This window comes from Chinchilla lanigera, unplaced genomic scaffold (genome assembly GCF_000276665.1).
Source record: "Chinchilla lanigera isolate Chin_1 unplaced genomic scaffold, ChiLan1.0 scaffold00005, whole genome shotgun sequence".
NCBI classification, from domain to species: domain Eukaryota; kingdom Metazoa; phylum Chordata; class Mammalia; order Rodentia; family Chinchillidae; genus Chinchilla; species Chinchilla lanigera.
In genome coordinates this window covers 4,531,537-4,555,469 of record NW_004955406.1, presented here as the reverse complement: position 1 = coordinate 4,555,469, position 23,933 = coordinate 4,531,537, and the positions used below count along the sequence as shown (strand labels likewise).

Here is a 23,933-nt window from a genome sequence, read left to right as displayed (position 1 = left end):
TTTTTTTTTTTTAGTTTAATTCCTGGGTTGATGTTTATATATTGTGTATGGTGAGTAGTTTTATTGCTAGTATTCAGAACCCTTAGGAATTACTTTTCAGAAGTGTCTTCTAGATGTAGCTGATTTTTGGGTTCTGTTGCAAGATCCTACCTGTTCAATTTATTAGGGATAAAAAATTGCTGCCCACTTTATCCAGCCTGTCTTTAGCACTACCCTATAGTATTTTTTATTTTTTATAGCACTATCCTATTGTATTTCTTTGATCAGTCTTGGTGTATGAGGAAGAACAACTGGTTAGAAACAATTATGTCACTTTGGGTAAAGTGGTCCAATCAATAATAGCAATAGCATCAAGCACAGCCTAGAAAATGACAAACTGTTTTAACTATTAATTTGCCACTTTTAACCATGTGAACTAGATTTGTGGATATAAAACAAAATACAAAATGACCTAGACAATCACATGTGGTAAATAAGGCATATGGCACTTTTACCTTCAGGGGAGAAAATTTATAAGAGGTTATGGGGAAAACTAGAGAAATAGAAGAGAAAGAGATTAGAAGCAAGGCTGTAGGGCCACAGAAGATCACACAAAGTTCGGGAAGGTAGTGAAGAAGACAGGAGGGAGAGAGAGAAGGAAGAAGTGAAAACAAGAACAGAACAGAACTACAACAATAAACTAGAGACCTTCTTTACACTCATATAATAGTAATAAACAATGAAGAAAAAACAGAACAAAACAGTGACAAATGAGAAAGAAAAAAAAGAAGAAAATAAGAAAAAAGCTGTCACTTCAAGGTGTGTCTCTGCTGTGTCTGGTAGGCAATGTGGGCAGACAGAGTCCAGACCAGGGCTGATTGTTTCCAGCAAGCCAGGTGTAGGTTTGCAGTGGGGTAGTGGATAATTTCATTGAGCTGGCAACTTTAGTTCCACTGGAGTTCAGGCTGGTTTCTTGCTGAAAGGCTGGAACCAGACCCATTCAGCCTCCAGCAGTTTGTGCACCTCCTGCTGGCTGGAATTCAGCTCCTTGACCTCCTGCTAACTTGAACTCTGCTTTCTGACCTCAACACTGGGAGCCACTAGCATTTGCTCTAAGTTCCAAGCCCAGGTGGCCCCTCTCCAAGATGGGTCCCGGCCGATTGCCCTGTTCTTGTGTATCCGAATCCTCAGTAGCCTCTGTGGTCCATTATGTCCACTGCTCTGTTCCACTGCTGTGTTCCTCCATGGAGGCCTCTGCAGTCACCAGTAGTCATCATGTATCTTCAGGTGATAGCAGCGCCTCCCACACAGTGAGTCTGGGCTCAGGGAAAAAAAACGCCACCTGTCATCTCCTTCTCCTTCCTCGAAGTCTTTCTTTTGGCTCTGCCTGTGGGCTTCAGTTCTCACTTCAGAGCCTTACAGGGTCCTGGGACTCCCCTCCCTCCTTCTTTTCCTGCTCACATTGCTATATTCCTGGACACAAAATCTGGACCCAAAATCTCAGAGAGACTTTTTTCTGCTGCTTACCACTCACCATCTTCCCAAAAGTATTTGACTACAATTTTCCAGAGTTTTCCTTCCTCAGGGGGAAAATTGGTTTGGGACATTAACTTCTGCTTGTTAGATATTTTATATTTTTTATGCAAAAGAGAGGCAACTGATAAAATTAAATTAGATGGATATATAAGTAAAACATCCGAGTTATTTATAAATAAGTTAAAATACTAAGGACATTTGCTAAGTATAAATCAATATATTTCTTGTTTCTTAAAATTTATAAATGAAATATTTGGGTGTATTAAAATATATTTCATGATTGTTTATATAAATGTATAACATTGTGATAAAAAATAGCTGACCTTTTAATAAGTTTGAGAATAATTATTCTAGGAGGATAATAAGTATCTGCAAGTGGAGACTTGTCAAAATATCGATCAACAAGTTAAAAATGAACTTTACATAGTGAGTCCTAAAGTGACTGAGTGTTCTATTTGTTCACTAGTTTAACAAAGCTTTTTTTTTTTCTACTGGGAATTGAACTCAGGATCTTGCACTTGCCAGGAAGGTGCTGTGCCACTGAGCTATATTCCTGGCTGTTCACTAGTTTAAGATATTCTAAAGTTAATGATATGGATAAGTACAACTCATTTAGTAGTTTAGCAAGTTTTTTTTTCTAGTAATTGTTTGAGGAAAAGGAAATACTTCGCTTTAGACTTAATAACTACTCTCTTCTGTGTGGTGGGCTTGCTGTATTCCTGTACCTACAACAGAGCATGCTGCAGGGCCAGGGGAAAGCTGTGGTCTGCCCCTGTGCCACTGCCCACTAGCAGGGTCCTGATTCTTGCAGACAGGTCCGCAGTGCGAGATGTTAGAGGGGTCTTAAGACATTCACTGGGTGTGTTATCCTTAAATAAGCCATGAGAGCTCCCGAAGCCCAGCCAGAGGCAGAACCTCGTATCAGAAATTCTGCACTAACCTAGTGGCTGAAAACCTAAGGATTGGAATCTACCCGCTCTGGGACTATTTGGGTGGGTAGGATGCACAAATAGAGTTTCCTGCTATTTCACTGTCAGACAGTGACAAATACAGAGCAAGTCCTTTCTCCTTGGTTGCTATGGATTTTGCTGACAAAGGATGTCTCCTCTCTGATCATGAGCAGACCTCAGGAGCTTACACTGCTCCTGTGTTAACCTGTATGAACAGCTATCAACTTAATGGGGAAAAGACTGGCCGGAAATTTTGAGGTATTTTGTATTACGTAGATGGGATTCACTTATATTTGTTTTGTTTTCCACTAGTACCTGGTTTTATCAAAACAATTGCAATAAAGTATTTAAGCAAAAGTACTTACTAGCTGTGACTTACCTGTTGGTTGATGGGTTTATTTATATGGCTTAGTGCTAATAGTTTCATGAGATGCTTAAAAGGCTTGCTTGCTTCTCTGTAATAGATAAACTGTTATTTTATTGTCTACTCTTTGTTTAAATTAGTACTTAAATATGGTTCTTAAATATGTTTTGTTTCTACAGAAGAACCTTGCAAGCTTCAGAAACAAAAATATATTTTGTTATATCTTATATAATTCTTTTCTAGATGAACGGTGTTTACATTTGTATATGACACTTAAAATTTGGGACACAGATAAGAGTAATAACATACTGATAGTCTATGTGTGGTGTAGAATAACTTTGTAATAATCTAAAAGTTATGTTTTTGTTGAAAATTGATCACATTTTAACAGTATATCTTTTTAGGTAAAGACAGTTTGATCTAAGGAAATAATAAGGAAGAATTACAAATGTTATATACCAAGATAATGTCAGAATCTATGTTTAAAACAGTAAGTCTTAAGATATTGATTTGCTCTTAGTAAAGTTTACAAGTCCTTTTTTTTTTTTTTTTTTGGTTTTTCTCCGGTACCGGGAACCGAACTCATGACCTCGCACTTGCCAGGCAGGCGCTTTTGCCACTGAGCTAAATCCCCAGCCCCAGTTTCCAAGTCTTTAAGAGAGGTTTTACTTTTGTTAAAATAATTTTTTGTGGTTTTCATATTTAAAAATTATGTCTTAGGAAGTTTACATTTACTTAGATATCTGTTAAAGTTTTGTTTCATATTTCTGGTTACATAAACTTTTCTTTTTTTCTTTTTTTTTTTTTTTAGTATGAGAATCAAACTCAGGACCTTGCACTTGCCAGGCAGGCACTTATGCCACTGAGCTATATCCCTGGCCCTTTTTTGTCTTTTTGAGATAGGGTCTCACTATGCAGTTCAGGCTGTCCTTGAGCTAATTTGTAGTCCAGGCTGGTCTCAAACTTGCAACGATCCTCCTGCCTCAGCCTCCCAAGTGCTGGGATTACAGGCATATGCCACCACACCCAGCTTACATAAACTATTATTATATGTACTTTGCCTTATTTTTAAAAATTAATTATCTTGGTATAAATCAGTCATAATTGTCTTAATATGCCCCTAAGATAACTAAATTGTCTTTATAAATTGCTACTTTGTGCATTGCTTATAGTCATGAAACTGGCACACACGTTCTTGGTGGATAAGAGTCTTGCTCTTCATTGGTAAAATAGACATTAATTCTTGCACAAAGTATCCAAAATTTTTGTAGTTCTGTATGTATGTATGTAAATGATATGCTTTTTCCCAAATGTTAATTCACATTAGTTTACAAGAAAAGGGAACTTTTAAGTATTTGTGTGACATAAATTGCTGACCAAATGAACCTTGTCTCACAGAAACATTGGCTTTCTGTTTTTTTTTTCAGTACCAGAAATCGAACTCACGACCTTGCGCTTGCCAGGCAGGCACTGTGCCGCTGAAAAATCCCCAGCCTATTGTCTTTCTTTCATTAACTCAGTCACTATGTTTCTTAGTTTAAGTCTATGGTACAGCTATGCTTACTGGCTTCTTTTATATCTGCACATATGTGTTGTAGCTCTTGTTTGTCAAAGCTCTGATGTTTTAGTGTGCTGACTACAGGACAGACAGGATTAGACTTGACAATGCACTCTAGAGAAACTAAGTCTAAGAGCCACTCTTTGTAAGTATCTGATATTGTTCAAATTTGGCAGGAAAGATTTTATGACACTGACTCCAGCATCACCTGTCACATCCTTTCCAGTGCGAGTGGATGGTTCTGCCTGACCATCAACAGGGAGTAATACCTTAGCACCACTGGCCATGATTAGTTAACTGGCAAAGCCTTCAGAAGAGAAAACAATGCCTTCAGAGACAACAGAGAAAGTTACAACCATTGAAGAGTTGTTTGTGTGTGTCAACCCTATTAAAAATAGAGCCGCAGAGTTTAGGAAAGAGATTTGCAGGCATGATTGCTTAAAAACAAAAAGCACTTCTAGCAGGGGTAGCTGTTAGATATCTTCTGTTTTTAGTTTTTGTATTTAATTTCACAATTTTTACTCATACTGTTTTAGGCTCAAGCATCTACTTCCCTTTGCTTATGCTCCATTTTCCTTGGATGCTATTGGTGCACCAATCCGACATTAGACAGTCAGCAGCTGATGTGGTCCCTTAAGGCCCTCAAGACTGAGGGCTGTTCTAAGGCAGTGTGAGTTGTAGGCAGTGTGAGTTGTAGCCAGCGTGATGAAATGGAACTTGGTAAGTTGGATTTTCCCTTTAGAGGCAAGTGGCTTTTCCAGGCTTCCTGAGGTCTTCAGCATGGATGGCGTTCTCACCCCAGATGGATGTATAGAATGTGCATGAGGCCAAAGTCCAGTTTCATTTCTGTAGGCAAGGGAGGGAGATGGTGGGGACCAGGAAAGGATGAGACAGACCTGCAGGTCTATTATATTATTGTATTACCTCCCCTCACTATTTCTTGCATAAAAAACCCTTCCACACCTGCACTTGGTAACATGGCTGTCTTGGTTACTTTTCTCTCATTGCTGAGACAAAATACCTGAGGCCCAAAATTAAGGAAAGAGAGGTTTATTTAGCTGAAACCAGTGGAGGTTTCAGTCCATAATCAGCTGGCTCCAAGCAGGTGGCACATGGCAGAGGGGCAACAGCTCATGATGGTGGAAGACAGCAAAAGCAACAAGAGCAAAAGGCAGGAGCAGAGACAGCAAGTCTCTTTCCTTCCCTTATACTGTATGCAGGCTCCCCATCCCAGGGCAGGCGTAGCCACTCACACCCATAATCCCAGCACTGGACCATGAGTCCATCAAAACCTCTGGAAGCCCATGCTCATGACTGCATGAGCCTTCTGGGGGACATCCAGACACAAAACAATGGTGATTTGAAGTGAATGGGCTCACACATCCCCTTGGAGCTAGCTCTGAATAAATCCTTTTTACCAAAATAAATGGCCTCCTTTGTTTTGCCCAGCAGCAAACACACAAACCTGAATGTATGACCTGAGTGGCCGTACTGATTAAAGCTCCTTGTCTGTTTGTTACCAGCATTCCTTGATTGCTGTATTGGAGGAAGTAAGTGCTCAGTGCCCGATACGCAGAAAAGCCAATACGATGGCACCATTTTTTGCCCAAAAAAGAAGTTTATTCAATAAAGAGGACAAGAGCGGAAATAAAGTCCAAATCTGCCTTTCCAAGCAGTTGGTATTGAGGGAATTTATACATAGGAAGAGAGAGGGAAGAGGCTGCTTGTGGACTGGATGGCAATAAAGGCAAGTTTTATGGGTCTTCTGTGCTGGGAAAGATGGTCATTATGGCTCTTCATAGGTTGCATGTCTCTTTGGGGGGACATTACCATGATTTTGAGCTTGTGATATTAAAAGGTAATGGTCTGATTAAAAGGTAAAGCTGACTTCTGCGCATGTCCATTCCTGAAAAGCTGGTTTGCAACTACCCTTACGTAGATTCTCAAGGCACAATATCCTAAGGGACAATTTAAGAACTTTGTCATCTACAGAATACATTTCCACGTGTGTCCAGGCCTTGGGCAATTTTAGTATTACAAAGGACACAGAAGCTCAGCCAGACGGAAGAGATGCACAGAGTGAAGTACGTAGGAAGGGTCTGGGGTTTCTATATTGTCTCTTGCCTGCCCTCCTCCAGGACCCTCCCCAAGACCCGTAACCTGGAAGCTCTCAGCTCTGTCCTTTTGGTTTTTTAAATAAAGGTTTTGTTACATAGGTATGATTGATTATGTCATTGGCCACCGATATAATCCATTGAAGGTTGCCTTCTGCTCAGCCTTCAAAATTTTTCTCTCACGGAGGTTTGGGAATGGGACCAAAGTTCTCATTGTCTAATCATACACCTAGTTGGTTCCCCTAGCAACTGGGACCCTATCCTGATGCTCTCCAGGGGCCCCCAGCTACAAATCATCTCATTAGTATCACTTAAGACATTTTAAGAGTTTTGGTAGTTGTGTGCCAGGAAATAGGTACAAAGACCAAATCCATATAAATCACAGTGTACACCAGAAATGAGGAGCAAGGAAAATATGTCTATCTATTTATCTGGGTATTAACATAGACTCTGTATTTCTCAGCTATGCAGTGGGCGAATACATCAACTCTTTGGTCACAGTTATCTGTAAAATGGGGATAATAATATTTAATGAAATACTATGACAATAAAACGATAGCTATAAAGAGGCTAAAATTCTCATCAATTTAATATAAGAAATTTTGAGTATATAAAGTCAGTTAAATTAGCATATATTGAATAGATAATACACATACAACAAAGCTGTGTAAACTTTTTTGGGAAAGAGTACACAGCAATAATTCTAGAAGATAAAAATTATATAAAATCAGATTAAAGCTAATGTAGTGTAACTTCAGTGCAGAAAGGAAGTACAGTGGTACTTTGGTTTATGAACTTAACTTGTTCTATGATTTTGAGAAAAGATGGCTGTGTTTGTGCTTGCATAGGAGGATGGCCCTGGCCGTGCCTGCATAGGAGGATGGCCGTGGTTGTGTTTGTCACCCAATGCAGAGTTTGCAAACTGCAACAAAATTTTGCCAAGCAGTTCTGTTTCTCAACCATATTGTTTGTAAACAAAAGTGTTTGTGAACTGAGCCGCCACTGTATTCACCTGACATTTCCAGGTTTTTTAGCCAAGGAAGAATATACCTTTGTACAATAATCTATTCTGAACTCTTGATAGAAATTTTTTTGTTCTTTAGGAAACCGAACATTCTTTGTGAAAATCTCCCAAACTAGTGAAGTTATACAATCACATATATACGTTCACAACATTCACATGTAATTATAGGGTCTAAAACTACTTTTATCTTTTGCTTTTATAATACAGGATTTGGTGATATGTACATTGCAAGGATAAGCTAAAAAATAAGGGTGAAAATAAAATTTGAAGCATCTCTTAACTCCCACACACGTCCTTCAATTTCTACCCTGAAATTTTGGAAAATGCCTGAAGATAGCCTACTCTCAATAAAAATATCTCAGGTTGTCATGGTGACAGTTCTTTCCCCTGTAGGACCAAAGCTTTCCTCACTTTGTGTAATACAGTAGCCAATGCTTTCTTTACCCTAAATGTTAATAAAAATTGAAAAATACTCAGCCCTGATAATTGTGAGACTTTGTCCCAGGACCTGATCCTTTTTCTGGCTAGTATCTGCAACAGTATAATAAATCTTTTTATTTCAGAGTGTCAGGAGTTTTGGTCTAACACACTGTAGGTCCATTCAGATTTTGTTTCTTGAGTTAGTTTTAGTTTTGATTAATTTAGACATGGTTTCCTTTAGCTATATTATGGCTTCTATTTAGATGTCCCCTCAAAACCTCATGGGCTCAGAGGTGGAGCTTTTTCAAGGTGAGTAGATCTAGGGCGTGTGATAACTAAATGGGATGTGGATAATGGAAGCCCCAACCTGGATGTGGGTGGCATGTACCAACAGAGTTATAGCCTGGATGGAATACAACGGGAGAGAGAGAAGACAGGCTTGCTTGGTGCTTCACTGCCTCCTGCCTGCTCTGCCATGGACTATTTTCCTTTGACATGTCCCTCTGCCATGCCACCCTGCCTTGGAGCCAGCAGACTCTGGACTGAAATGTCTACAAAATGTAAGCTGAAATGAACCTTTTTTCCTTTATCTTGTGGGTGTTGGATATTTTGTCCTAGCAATGAGAAAAGTAACTAAGCCAAGCTATTTTAACATATTTGAAATAGCTGATTCAAAGTCTTTGTTGAGTATAACCACCACCTAGGCTTTTCATGAACATAGTTTTTGATTTCTTTTCATTGTTATGTATGGATATTTACTTCCCCCTGCCCTTCCTGTGTTACAGATTTTTGCTGGAAAATGGACATTGTGAGTTTTATGATGTGACAATTCTGAAAATTAGATTCTCTCTCTTCCTCGGGGCTCACTGTATTGACTGGTGTAGTCGTTAGAGTTCTGTGCAAATAAAGGGAAAATTACAATGAAAGCGACATTGAAACACTTTCTCAAAACTGAGTCATGGCCATGGTGGAATTAGAATTTATGCAGTTCCAGCTGCTGCCTGGAATGTGAACTTTGGTCATCTTTATCCTTTAATCACAGACATCTGCAGTGACTTAAGTAGACACTTACCTTGTGTCCAGAGGCTCATGATGTATATCAAGAGGTAAATGGACTCTTGTTTTATGGACATGTCCATTTTGCTTGTGTATGGTGTTTTCTTGTTTTCTAAGCTCACATAGCCCTTGTTCCTTCTCAACATACAACAGCCCATCTATGCATGAACTCCTACTTTTCCTGGCTTCCTCAGAAAAGGGATTCTGAGATATCTGTGTGTCTTAGTTACTTTTCCTGTTGCTGAGACAAAATACCCAACACTCAAAGTTGAAGCAGGAAAGGTTCATATAGCTCACAGTTTGTATAAGTTTCAGTCCATATCAGCTGGCTCCAAGGCAGAGTGGCACATGGCAGAGGGGCAACAGTTCATGGCAGCAGGAGACAGAAAAAGCAACAAGAGAGTGTGGGACAAACCTCTTTCAGTTCCTTATACTGTATCTAGATTCTGTGTCCGGTTCAGGTCTCAAACTTCCCGGGGACAGTGGAGGATGAAGAAATGTAGACACGAGTCAGAAAGCTAAGGTCAGGTGAAGCTCTCTCTCCATATGGGAGAAAAGAACTGCTCAATTACTGCAGTGTGTTTATTTATACACTTAGCAGGTGGAGGTCAGGAGACACTACTCTGCCTAGGAACCTGTTTGCTTGGATTGCCTCAGGCTTTTCTGAGTTCTCAGAGCTGGAATAGCTTGTTCATGTAGCTCACCTCAGCAGCTCTGTGTTCTTGGGACTGGCCTTGCTTTAGCTTCCTATGTGTGACTGATCTCCAGCTTTAGCTGCTCCCCATATTCAGACTACCTGCCCTTCTGTCTGTAGCATGCACACCTTTAATTCCAGCACGGGACCATGAATCAATCACAGACTCTACATTCAACCACCTCTTAAAAGCCTGTGCCTCATCATTGCACTAGGCTTTGGGGGACATCTAGAATAAACCATAACAGTGTTCATGTTTCTCAAGTTGTTATTCCTAATCCCCCTCCCTCCAGTTATTTTAGCCAAGTGTGGTGGCATATATCTATAATCTCAGGTACTGGGGATGCTGAGGCAGGAGGACTGCAAGTTTAAGGCCAGCTTGGGTAGGTTAGTGAGATCCTGTCCCAAACTATGGTACATAAACAAATAAAAGGGGCTAAAATGTAGCTCAGTGTACCTCGGGATGCAATCCTTACTGCTGAGAAAAAAGTCCTTTTATGTTTGAAGTTTCTGAACTTGAAATGTTTAAATTTCTTTTTTTACTTTTTTTTTTTTTTTTTTTAAAGACAGAGTCTTGCTATGTAGCCCAGGCTGGCCTTGAACTCCCACGTAGCCTAGGCTAGCCGAGAACTTGCAGGGATCCTCCTGCCTCAGCATTCCAAATGCTGGTATTACAGGTGTCCATCACTATGTCTGGTGTATGATTGGCAGTTTCTGAATAAATTTTGTAACCTGTTTTGGGTAGATAACAAAGTGAGAGCTTTTCTTAGATGCTTGGAACAGCAACAACAAAAACTCTCCTGGTCTTTGCAGAAGGGTTTTGTTTGTATGCTGGGGATTGCCTCATACACTCAGTAAGACTGTTTACAACTTTGCCTTGCTTTCTCTTTTTGCTTATGCAGAGCTTCATGGTAAGCCAGATAAGACCATGAAAGACCTCCTCAGGGCTTGTTGGAGAATGTGCACGGCCCTGTTCACATACATGATCTTCTAGATTGCCAGAAATCCCAGCTTTGCTTCTCATTCTCCAGCCTTTCCTATTAGGCTTCTTTATGTTTTTTTCTTTTTTGAGACAGGGTCTCGCTATGCAGTTCAGGCTGGCCTTGAGCTCACTTTGTAGCCCAGGCTGGTACTGAACTTACAATGATCCTGCCTCAGCCTCCTGAGTGCTGGGATTACAGGCATGCACCACCACGCCTGGCAACCCTATTAGGCTTCTTGCGCAGCCTACCATTTGCTCAATTATGTACTCCCCCAGGCAGCAGTAAGTAAAATATTTAACTGTACATACAGTATTTTTGAAAAATGCCTCCTGGTTACTAGCTTTAACACTGGGGCTAGGTTAGACAAAATCTTCTGAGCTTTTGGTGCCACCAGAAGGGTAAAAACAATTCTCTGTGAGGTCTCTTACTCAACCTCTGGTTCTGGGTACCAGGAATGTAGGGTATTTTCAAGCATATACTTCAGCTGAGGAGTACGGAATGAGACTATGGTAACTTAGAATGCCACAAAGCTTGCTGTTCTTAAACATCCAGCATATTTTCTTGAGTAAGTGCTTCTGAGTTGCTACCAACCTTTGGTTAGTTTCCAAAAAAGAAAACCTTTGGTTAGAGATCCAAAAAAGCTGATTCTGAGTTTTTGCCATTTTTAAAAATTGCTTATAGTGAGTAGTGGAACTGTGGAGCTCCATTTTCCCTTACTTTGATTTTAATAGCTTTTTACTGAAGGATAAATGTTATAGAACACGAACCCATCATTTTGGCTTGCGTGAACTGCACTGTGGCCTTGGGCATCTAGTTAATGCATTTAAGTAGTGAAATTTCCTTTTTTATATTTTAATTTATTTTATGAAACAACACAAGCCCCAATTTAATAGTTAAATAAGAAAACTTACGTGTCTGATTAATGATACCTGCCTTCACGCGTGGTCAGGTTGAAGCAGTATCAGTAATCACTGTTTTACTGTCCCAAGTAGCCAGAGCATGTCAGAAAGGAATTGTCGGGCAGTGGACAGGAACCAGCTAAAACTGGAAATCCTTTGCTTTGGATTTGGAGTGCGAACCTTGCCCTCCTTCCCCCGCCTCCCCACAGATGCAGGTTCCAGGTTTTAGACTCTGAGGGGATTTTTTTTTTTTTTCTGGTACCGGGAATCGAACTCACGACCTTGCGCTGTGCTAAATCCCCAGCCCTGAGGGGATGTTTTAAAGACTGATTTAGCCGGGTGTGGTGGCGCACGCATGTAATCCCAGCACTCAGGAGGCTGAGACAGGAGATCATTGTGAGCTGAGTCCAGCCTGGGCTACAAAGTGAGCTCAAGTTTCACTTGGGTGAGGCCCTGTCTCAAAAAGACAAAACAAAACAATGCAAAACAAAACAAAAACAAAACAACAACAAAAACTGATTTAGCGCTGGGAGCTTGCTGCGCAGGTGTACGGAAAGACAGGGGTGTAAGCGACGGGATTCGTCTTACGAAGAAGGAAGGGTCGAGTCCACCCGGGTTGAGGCGTTGCGCAGGGTACCGGAAACGACAGATCCAGACAGAGAGGGAAAGCAGTTGCCGGGCCGGGCGCCCCTCCATCCCTTCGCCTCCACCGGCCTGGGAACGCAGGGCTGGGCTCCGGGCGGATCCACACGCTCCCCGGCGCGGCGAGGCCGCAACAGCGCTCACGGGATCCACGTGACGGAGCGCGCGCACAGGGAGACGGGGTGGGGTCGTCTCAGGTCCCCGCGACGACGCGGGTACTGATGAGGCTCCCTGACCTTCGCGCTCACTGCAGCCCCGACCCGAGTGGCACCGGAAGCCGGCGCGGGACGCGGCGTGACCCGGAACCTCTCCCCGCGACACGGAAGCAGAGCGGAGCCGCCGCGGCGCCGCCGTGCAGCCGCCGCCCCCCTGTCGCTGGGCGGCTGTGTGGGCGCCCGGACCGCCGCGCCTCTGGGTCGCCCCGATGCTTCCAGGCTTGCGGCGGCGGCAGAGGCGGAGGGAGGATGACAGCTCCCCGGGAGCGGAGCGCCGACCTGGCTCGTTTCTACACTGTCACCGAGCCCCAGCGACACCCGAGGGGCTACACAGTGTATAAGGTGACCGCCCGGGTGAGTGAGTGGGGTTGTCGGGCTGGGGGAGAAGCCGCGGTTGGGACCCCGGGGTGAGGCGCCCGACTCGGAGCTCAGCTGGGCTGGGCGCGCCCCGCGCGCGACACGCGTGGGGACCGGGAAGGCGGTGGCCGCGGCCGCGTGTGGGATGCCCAGGTCGCGGTGCAGCCCTATTCTGGTTTTCAATTGGTGACTCAGCCTCTGACCCATTTGGACTTTCTCTGACAACGGAATTTGCAGAAGTGATTTTGCTTGCATTGAAGAAATAAGACACACTTTAAAAAATTAACTTAGCCGGGCGTGGTGGCGCACGCCTGTAATCCCAGCACTCGGGAGGCTGAGGCAGGAGGATCGTTGCGAGTTCGAGACCATCCTGGGCTACAAAGTGAGCTCAAGGTCAGCCTGAACTGCACAGCGAGACCCTGTCTCAAAAAGACAAAAAAAAAAAATTATTTATTGTCTGGCTTATGTAATAGAAGGCATGTCTTCTCTTCATAAATTTTTTTTTTTTTTTTGGTTTTTTTGGTTTTTCTCCGGTACCAGGAACCGAACTCACGACCTTGCACTTGCCAGGCAGGCGCTTTGTCGCTGAGCTAAATCCCCAGCCCCGGCATGTCTTCTCTTAACCTTTTATTCAGCGTCAGGTTTGCTCAGAGGCTCATACGTTCTTGGGAAAGATAGCAGTGTTAGGCCCACAACCTTGGACCTGTATATCTGGGCTGTGTGTCTTTCTTTGCCTAGAGCTTTTCGTGGTTTGCAGTAGGACACTGATAAGAAGATGTACTGAGGGTACATTATGTGAGGGCACGTTTAAAAGTTGTGAGGCTGCTTTACCCTAACGGACCCAAATTTGAGTACTACTTTTTGGTTTATCTTTGCTCATCTTGAATTTTAGTCTGCATCTCCCTTCTAGAAAAGTAAAAATAGTAACATCAAGTAAGTACGTATGTAATGAATAATACTGAACAATTTGTACACATCACCCAATTTAATTCTCATTTTAGTGATCAGGAAATTGAGTTTCAAGGAAATTTAGTAACGTGCCAGGCTTTGCATTGCACCGCAATAGCGGGTGTGAGGTTTAGAACCAGCTTCTTGTAGCTCCAAGATACAGAATATGTTACAGATTGATTTTCTCATTATTTATTTATTTTTGAAGAAGAGAGATACAGATTCAATAGTAACACTCCGATATACCTTTGGAAAGATGTAGCTATTCCTGCCTAGAGAGTCAAGAAGTAGGCCTTGAGAAGAACCTTAAAGGTTAAGCAGATTTGAATAAGGAAAGTTTGGGCCATGGGAGTGGCACCTGGTATTTGGAAATGATACACAGTCTCACAGACAAGATGATGCTATGGGCATGTTTCTTTAAAGATAAGAAGACCAGGTCTGGTTATTGCAGATCACTTCACTGAGAATAGAGAGAAATTTGCTGCTTCTTGTTTGCAAGTAAGGTGGCCATAGAGGTAGAGTGTTAGTTTCAGGTTGTGTATGAAATTTTATGACATTATGGGGTCCTTATTACACCCTCTTGAAGCTTTTTTTGGTCAGTAAGACCTTCATAAATATAGATGTCAGTGTCGTAGCATGTAGTTTATGGGTTCAGAAGAAGGTTCAACAGGCATGATGTTCCTCTTACCACCACCTTGTTTATCTCTTATTGTAACACTTAGTGAAATCGCGTTAGTCTGGTTACATGTTGGTGTCGCTTGGTAGACTTAGAGTAGATCTCTATCGCTGATGGTATTTTTTCCTATCCACTGAGGCAAGGGCATGTTGCACCATGCCAAAAGCATTGCTGAGTGTTAGCCTTTCCATTCTAGACAGGGTACCCAATGAGTGTTTAGCTCCAGGCACTAAGCACTCTAAAGGATACAAGACTGAGTAAAGTGTGGAACTTCTTTCCAGGATACTTAGGGCAAACAGAATTTCCAGCACTGAAAGACGTGTAACAGTCCAGGAAAGGGTTAAGTGTCATGAGACTCTAGAGGAGAGAGCCTTGGGAATTCAGAAGACAGATTGCTTCTGGCTCAAGGAGTCAGGCAAATACGTTCCAGATAAGACAGGCGGTGAAAGATAAGACAGGAGGAATCCAGAAAAGGAGAGACACATTGAAGGTAGAAGCATTGAAGTTAGAAGGTATCATACTCTGGAGCACCGAGAATGATGATTATTTGTATTCTTGCTTTACGAAAGGAAAGGCAAGCCAAATTCAGATGTTAACTATCTTAAGCTGTGAGCTATCTATTGAACAAATTTTTATGACAAGAGAAATTGGAAGATGAAGTAGCACATTGCCCTAGAAATAACCAAATGTCTACAATATGGAACTACATATTGTGTGGTTGTTTGAACGTGAAAATTGCTCACATGGCCTTTCTTTCTTCCTATAAATGTTTATGTCTTCATTTATTGCTTATGTTACAGATTTGTTTTTTAAGTTTAAAGCTTGAGGGTCAACAAACAGATGTATTTAACAAATAACTGTGGTTATTATTATAAAACAAGTAAAATATTTATTATTATTATAAAACAAGTAAAATATTTATTATTTTTTAAGACTTAAGGAGAAAAACATCTTTGCTCAGGAGAATTAATCAGGTAAGTAGTGCTCCCCTGAGAACTTCGTGAGATAAAAATTAGGAGCGTTTTCTGTATGTTCCCTATTACTGATTTACTTCTAGCTTTAAGGAACAATTTCTATGCTCTTGCTCTTCACCTTTGCAGGGTTATTTCTATAGGAGTAGAATTAGAATCATTGGAAGTACCAATGTGAAATGTTAGATAGCACAAAAGCTCTTTCATCATGTTAAATCACTTTTGTACTTCTTTTTGTAGTTTCCTGGAATCTGGTAGGCTTAGATAATTTTGTGGCTAGTTACAAGCATGCCAGTAGGTTCTCTGTTGCTTCTTAATTTTTGTCTACAATAAGTAGGCTTATGCAGAATTGGGAAATTCTTATGTAAAATTTCCTTGATGTTTTACTTGAAGGAGAGAATGATATAAAAGAACCATGTTTTTGGTTGTTTCATCATGCTAAGTTTGTGGAATTCACGGATTGTAATATACCTTTCTCCAGAATGTTAAGTGAATGGTTAATGCTTGCCTGTGCTCTTTTCATGAGCATGGAAAGCAAAAGGTATGCTTTTATTCTTAAAAGACAGTACTTGCTGCCTTATGAAGTATTTATATTGAGACATAATTTATACAAGGAAATTCACTGATTTTAAGTGTACAATGTGATGAGTTTTAACAAGTATGTAGGGTTGGTTGTGTGACCACTTCCACAGTTACCACTGCCCAAGTTTCCTCCTGCTCCTTTGTAATCAGTCTCCTCTCCCACCCTATTTCTAGGTAACCACTGGCTTGTTTTCTATCACGGTAGAGTAGGTTGGATTTTCTAGAATTTTGTAGGAAGAGAATTGCACAGTATTTACTCTCTTGGTTTGGCTTCATCCATTTAGCAGAATTATTTGAGAGTCATCTGTCTTACATGTTTTCATTTTATTGTTGCTGACTAGTACTGCATCGTGTGGTTATCTTACATGTTATTCTTGGGTTGTTTCCACTTTTTTGGCTATTAAGAACACAGTTATTATGAGCATTTGTATTCAGGTCTTTTTTTTTTTAGGTACTGGGAATTGAACTCAGGACCTTAAGCTTACCAGGCAGATGCTGAGCTATATTCCCGGCCCCTCATATTCAGGTCTTCATATAGACATTTGGTTTCCTTTTTCTTGCTACCATTTAGCCTTGTTTACTGTAGCTTTGTACTAAATCTTGAAATCAGGTAGTCGAAGTACTCTTTCTTTTCAGAGTTTATTTCGGCTAGTCTTTTCCATGAAATTGAGAATCAGCTTGTCAAGTTCTAAAAAAAAAAAATGCTGCCCTGATTTTGATTGGGATTACATAAAAAAATGTAGATTAGTTACAGAAGAATTGATGTCTTAACAGTATGAAGCCTGTTGGTCTGTGAACACATGAATTTCCCCATTTGTTTAGCTCATATTCAGTTCAGTAATGCTTTGAGGTTTTTAGGGTAAAGTCTTGCATATATTTAGAGTAACGGATTTATTTTCAAACTATGAGAATATATATATCTTTATTTTACATAGCTAGCATTTATTGAGTAATGGCAAAAACTTGGATGGTGCTTACGAGGAGTCAGATAAATTGACACATTTGTCTTAGTAGCCCAGTGGGTGACTACCATTATTTTTCTCACATCCTTGATGTGGAAATTGAGGCATGGAGGAGGTAAGTAACTTGCGTAAGATCACATAAGAAGCAGACGGTGTCCTCTGCATTTGAACCCAGATTGGCTGGCCCCAGTCATCAAACTTTTAATCCTAGTGCTGTGCTGCTGTATACCTATATCATAAAGCACATTTAATTAGGGCAGTGAGTGTACATGAGGATGCTTTTGTGTCTTCATAAGGGCCTTACTGTGGTTTGTCCTAAGTGGCGGCTGTATGGATAATATAGTGACTATGATGAGTTGTACAGAGGGGAGCAAGGGAATGCATGGTAGAAGTATATTGAGTTTGACTTGAAAATTACCATCACCAAAACTTCACTTTGAAACACTGTTTGTGTTGTGTAGATGGTACCTACTTTTGATTTTTGACCATATTCTTGAGTGGTCTGCTTGTGCTGGAGAAAGAATTATTTGTAGGAATGTGCTTCCCTATTTGTCATAGTAATTCTTGCCCATTTCAAGTGTCAGCTATGCCTTGTGTTCACTAGGAAGCCTTTTGAAGCATAGCCATGTGTTTTATATGCTCCACCATCAAAGCCTTTATCATAGTATACTTGATTGACTCATTTGCTGTTGGGAGACATTGTCTGTGTATTCTTGATGCCTACCACAGGTCCTGGAGACACTAGAGATTTGAGAGAAGGCTGGAAGGAGGCAGTACTTTTACTTTTAAGTATTATTATTATTATTTTTTGAGACAAAGTTTTGCTATGCAGTTCAGGCAGGACTTGAACTCACTTTGTAGCCCAGGCTGGCCTCAAACTTGCAGCAATCCTCCTGCCTCAGCCTCCTGAGTGCTGGGATTACAGGCGTTAAGTATTATTTTTAAAATTGATATACAATAATTCCTAGCACTACAAAGATGTAACATACAGTAAAATTGGATTTTTGTTGTGTAATTCCATGAGTTTTAACACATGTACAGACAGATTGTCTCTATCCTACCATAATCGCCCAAGTATCTTCCCTGTGCTATCCCATTTTCCACACTCTTTCCCTGGTCTTTTGAGCTGTGTTTTTTTTTCTCTTTTCTTTTCTTTTCTTTTCTTTTCTTTTCTTTTCTTTTCTTTTCTTTCTTTCCTGTCTTTCTTTCTTTCTTTCTTTTCTTTTCTTTCTTTCTTTTTTTCTTTCTTTCTTTCTTTCTTTCTGTTTGGGTTATTTTTACTCTTGAGTTTTTTTTTTTACTCTTTGGTTTTGAGAGTTCTTTATGTTCTGGGTATAATTTTTTTATTTGATTTGTCCTTTATAAATATTTTTTTCCTACCTTTTCATTTTTGTGACTGTGTCTTTTGCAGAGAAAAAATTTTAATTTTGGTAAAGACTATTTAATCAATTTTTTCTTTTATGGAGCATACATTTAGAGTCATGCCTAAAAACTTTTTGCTTAGCCCTAGGTTGCAGATGTTTTCTCTAAAGTTTTGTACTAGTAGTCTTACTGTTTTGCATTTCATGGTCTCTTGTGAATTTACTTTTGTATACGGAGCAAAGTTTATAAGTTTCATTTTTTGCATGTGGATATCCAGTTGTAACAAAAGACCAGTTTTGCAATAGCCTAGCCTTTATTCATTGAATTAGTTTTATACCTTTATAAAAATCAGTTGTCCAGAAATATATGGTTCTGTTTCTGGATTCTCTATTTTGTTCCACACCACACTGTCCTGATGAGTACTTTTATACTGCATCTCAAAATTAGGTACTATGGTTTCTCCAACTTTATCCTTTTTCAAAATTGGCTTGGTAATTCTGGTTGTTTTTCTACATAAATTTTAGAATCAGTATCAATGTTTAAAACAAATTCTGATAGGATTTTGTTTAGGAATATGTTAAGTTTATATATTAAATTCAGGGAGAAGTGACATTTTCAATGTGTTAAATCTTCAAATTGATGAATGCAGTGTTTATTGATACTTGTTAGGTGTTCTTTGATTCTCTTCTATCAGCATTTTGTAATTTTCAGCATACAGATCCTATACATATTTTATTAAAATTATTCCTTAGTATTTCATCTTTTTGTAATTATTATTATTATTTTTTTGGTTTTCTCTGGTACGGGGAACCGAACTCACGACCTTGCGCTTGCCAGGCAGGCGCTTTTGCCGCTGAGCTAAATCCCCAGCCCCAGTCTTTTTGTAATTACTATAGTGCCTTTTTTTCTTTTCTTCTCTTCTCTTTTCTTTCCTTTTTTCTATCCTTTTCTTTTGCTAGCATGTAGAAATTTACCTAAGTTTTGGTTGGCTGAATATCCTGAGATGTTTCCAAACTGTCTTATTAATCCTAAGACACTTTGGTAGAGTTCTTACTTTTTTTTAAACAGACAGTCTATGTTGTTTGCCAAAGGGCATAGCTGTATTTCTTCCTTTGAATATGTTTGTCCTTTCTCTTTTTCTTTTCTTTTCTTTTTTTTTTTGTCTTTTTGAGACAGGGTTTCACTATGCAGTTCAGGCTTCCCTTGACCTTATTTTGTAGTCTAGGCTGACCTGGAACTTGTAGCGATCTTCCTGCCTTAGCTTCCCAAGGGCTGGGATTCCAGGCATGTGCTGCTATGCCATTCTTTTTCTCGCTTTTTTTTTTTTTTGTTGTTGTTGTTGCTTTTTTTCTTGATTGCGCTGGCTAGAATGTCTAGCACGATGTTTAACAGCAGTGTTGAACATGGATATTCTTGCTTTGTTCCTGATCTTAGGAGTAAATGCATTCAGTCTTTTATAATTTGTTCTGATGGTCTCTGTGTAGAGTTTTTGTATGCAGGAGGACACATCTTTAAATTTTTAGCTTTGTTAGCTTTTAATTTTGAGGGTAATATATATTCATACGAATTTCAATAATTGTCACTTTAAAAGAAATAGAAGAACATAGTAAATTTAAAATTCTTAAAATTTACTCTTTCATTACTGCAAATGCCCAATGTTAAAGCAGTGGGAATTAATTTTTAATTGTTAAGTCTTTGAAGATTTCTTGAAGAAATATTTAATTTTGGCTTAATTTGGAGACAGTTTTAATGGAATAACTGTGAGGATAGGGAGGGTGATTAGTGTGTTATAAAGTGTATCTGTGATTAAAAAGTTTGAAAAATGACTCTCAAGTTTTATCCCCCCCAGAATCTAGTTTTATTTTGCTCTTCTTTTGTTTTTGACTCTTAAAATTGCTTAGTATAAAACTCACATACTAAAACATTTGTAAATGGATTTTAAAATGTAAACAATTCTTGATTTTATGTGTATTGATATCTTGTATATGTAGATACTAACATTTTATTTTATTTATTTTTAAACATTTTATTTTAAAGAGAAAAAATAAAGTTTCAAAACAGGATAATAGGAGAGTAACAATGTTAATACATTACATATCGTTATCTTTAAATCAGTTACTTAGAATACAAGATATCAGCATTTAATTGTCCAAGCAATGTTAGCACAAACCTTTCTTTTCAATGAATTAAGAGAAATTAGTAGTGTAACTATCTTAACTATCTTGTGTGTATATATATGTATATTTTCTTTTTCCTTCCTTTTTGTTTTAAACTGCCAACTGTCTTTAACATTCAGGATTTTACTTTTTTTGAAATTTGATTGGAAAATAGTTTAGGATGATGCTGCAGTTAGCAAAATTTGATGTGAAAAAAATTTTATGATCTAAAGGTAACATGCTGCCTTTTTATTCATTCTTGAGATTTTTAATACTGTAGAGGGCTGCAAATCCTTATTCTCTTAATGAGTTTGCGTGGAGAGAGTATGACACCATAAACTGGGCGGCATAAACAACAACTGTTTGTTGATCACAGTTCTGGGGATGGAAAGTCCAAGATGCGGTGGAGCGGATCGAGCTTCTGATGAGGGCCCACTTCTTGATTTGCAGATGGCCACCTTCTTGCTTTATCCTCTCATGGCTGAGAGAGATCATTTGTCTTTTTCTTACAACGATTCTAATCTGTAGTTACTTCCAAAAGGCTTTCATTGCAGATACTGGGACACTGGGGAGTAGAGCTTCGACACAGTAGTTTTTGGGGGACACACACGTTCAATCCATAGTACTTACTTCCACCTATTGCTTTCATGAAAACTCATCAGAAAGTTGCATGTCTAAAATTTATCCCATTAACCTTTCTGTCTTACGTAGGAGTTCTTACACCTTGGAGAACTAAGAGATCTTTAAAATGTGTAGGCATGGTCTGTGCAGGTGCTGCCTTTTGGGTCCAGACTACCTGGCCAGCAGGTAATAACCAACCCAAACATTCCTGCCGACTAGTGACTCCTGCAGCTCTGCAGGGAGTGTGGGAGAGAAACAGGTGATGGGGTGAGAGGGAGGTTGAGTTTACTAGGAAGACAACTGCCTGTGTGAGCAGGTGCTTTGAGGGACCTATTCTTCCTGCCAGAGTTGTGATTTCTTTATGTGCATTTGTGTGTAAGAAATGCAGTTTAAAAGGTCAGTGTATTTATATGAAATTATGTGTTGTCTGAAATCTAAGGTCTGAATGTCAGGACTGCACGTATCATATTGATGAATGTGCTTATTCAGTGTGCCTGGTCACCATGATAAGAAATGTTTAGTGCAGGGTAGCCTTACATTTTTGTACATCCTGTTATTCCTGTCTTGCATGTGAAAAATGAAGAGTGCGCATGTGCCTCTTTTTTCATACTTATTTGTATCTTGACACATTAATATTTAAATATTAATAATATATTGATACTTAAATATACATTACTTCGTTACTTCATTTGCTTTGCTTTGTTAGAACCCTAACTAGTAGCCATCAAAAGACTTGAGTACCATAAATTGCTCACTGTGCAAGCGGTTAAGCCAGCGGGGCTCCTTTCTTCCTGCGGGGCAGGAGTACGCTGGCTGCAGACAGCAGTATCATTAGCAGTGGACACAGCCTGTTGCTTGTGTGGGTTGCTTTTAGGGACCATGGGAACAGCAGACAGCTCTTTCCAAGGGGTGTTCGTGTCTCTGACCTTGAGCTCTTTCCAGTCTAGGCTCCAGACAAATATATGGGGTGCCTTCAGAGACTCCCCTGCCGGGCGGCCAAGCTTCACAGTGGCCAATCATTGTTCATCTGCACCAAGCTACAGAACAAAGAGCTTGTGTTTCAGACCCTGCACACGGCCAAGTTCAAGTTCCCTGGAGGCCAAAAGATCTAGATAGCAAAGAACTGGGGTATTACCAAGATTTATATGGAAGAATTTGAGGACTTGGTAGCTCAGAAACAGCTTGTCTGTAATTGCTGGGTGATCTTACGCATCCCTAGTCTTGGTCCCTTGTTTACATTGTGCTGCCTTTTTAATCATAGCCACCAATAAGTCCTACTTCCTGCCCTCCACCAATGAAGTTCATAAATGTAGTTCCTTAAAATTGATACAGTATATCACTTGTGAATCCATAACTGGTTTCTGAAGGGGCTTACTTTGTAATCAATATAGTAATGAGAGTTGAATAATGGTAGTCTTGTTTTCTAGTGGCTATTTAGAGAGAAGACAGTTCTTGCATGTGTCTAAGAGGGTGATTTTAAGTCATTGTTGTAGTAATTAGATAAAAGAGTTTTCTTTTTTTCTAGTGTTGGTGATTGAATTTAGGGTTTTATACATGCTAGGCAAGTGCTGTACTGTTGAGCTACATCCCCAGTTCCCCCAAAAGAGTGTTTTTGACTTGATTTTTAATGAACGTTGGTAATATTTATTAAGAAATAGACAAAGTAAGTTAGCACTCTGGAAATGATTTAAAGGACCTGATGACATTGTGATTTATTGACTATTATTGGCCTGAGCTAGGCTAAGCCACTGTCTGTTTTTTTCCTTAAGGACAGGCAAGAGGATTGACTCAAGCTCATCTTTGGTTTGGTACTGAAATGGCAAAAACAAAACAAACAAAACTTCCCCCAAAACAGTTCATGGGTAATACCTGCCAGAGCCACTATTCAGACCCCTTTCTTTATAATTGTTCTTCTTGCTCTGCCAAAGTACTTCTTCACCTTCTCGTTTTTGATTAACTTACATTTGTATGTGAAAGACAATATGATATAGCCAGAAGCATTAAGAATGTTACCTGAGTACTAACATTTTAATCTCTAGGACGATCAGTCTGGCACATCTGACCATAGAGCTGTGAGATCCAGACCTGCTGCAGTTACTGACTGGCTGTGTGCTTATGGGCTTTGGTCATGTCATCCTACCACTTTGGATAGTTGTGAAATATTGTTTAATTTTTCTCCACACAATAAGAGATAGTTACCCTCATTTTGAGCCTTCATTTGTTCTGTCAAATTCAGACCTTATTGGTATGAACAAAGACAGATGGGCTGTAAAAAATTGTTGTAGCATTCCCACCTGGGTTCTAAATTTTGGTAGATAATACGTTTAATAAATAATGATGATGATGTTGAGTGGTTAGATGACTTTGGGAAAAACTGGACAGTGTGTCTTCCTTGTAGAGATTTGCTAGGCACATTCATGTCTTTGAGGAATTATGCTGTGGAAATGTTTCTTTCTTAAGTAAAGGTAAACCAAGCATTATTATCAAGCCCCACATTTGAGAGCATGGGTTTTAACAAATACTGGTATTTCAGAAGACATGGTTAGTAAAGTAGTGCTTTAGGGTGATGCTTTTCAAGGTGACTTGGCGGTGAAATTCTTGATACCACAGGGCTGTTTCAAGTAAGTACAGTACTTTACTGAGCCAGTGGGAATTAATGCTTGCAGTGGAAATGAAGTTTAGAAGGAGTACTGCTTTAAACCAGATTTTGTAGAACCTATTGGGTGAACTTTATGACTATTGAAGTTTACCCAAAGATAAATTGCCAAGTACAGGCAAGCTAGTGAATTTACAGCATTTTTGTTATAGAATTGTTACTTATTTTGGTAATTACTAATAAAGTTTTGAAAGTTACACAATTTTGA

General features: G+C 39.7%; 1 protein-coding gene and 1 long non-coding RNA gene across 4 annotated transcripts in view; one reads left to right on the top strand and one right to left on the bottom strand.

Moving 5' to 3' along the window:
• Window positions 1-5,985: 5,985 nt before the first annotated feature.
• LOC106149802 lies at window positions 5,986-11,877 on the bottom strand. Its single transcript, XR_001236214.1, has 2 exons — window positions 11,590-11,877; window positions 5,986-7,006 (listed from the first exon to the last, which is right to left on the bottom strand). It is a non-coding gene; the product is annotated as an uncharacterized LOC106149802 (long non-coding RNA).
• Window positions 11,878-12,543: 666 nt separating this feature from the next.
• Window positions 12,544-23,933, top strand: part of Rps6kc1 (ribosomal protein S6 kinase, 52kDa, polypeptide 1) — a 159,996-nt gene continuing 148,606 nt past the window's right edge. For all 3 annotated transcript variants that reach the window (XM_005374727.2, XM_005374726.2, XM_005374724.2), the window contains exon 1: window positions 12,544-12,788. In XM_005374727.2, the coding sequence (XP_005374784.1) occupies window positions 12,684-12,788 (105 nt within the window). In that variant the 5' untranslated portion in view covers window positions 12,544-12,683. The remainder of the gene's footprint in view (window positions 12,789-23,933) is intronic.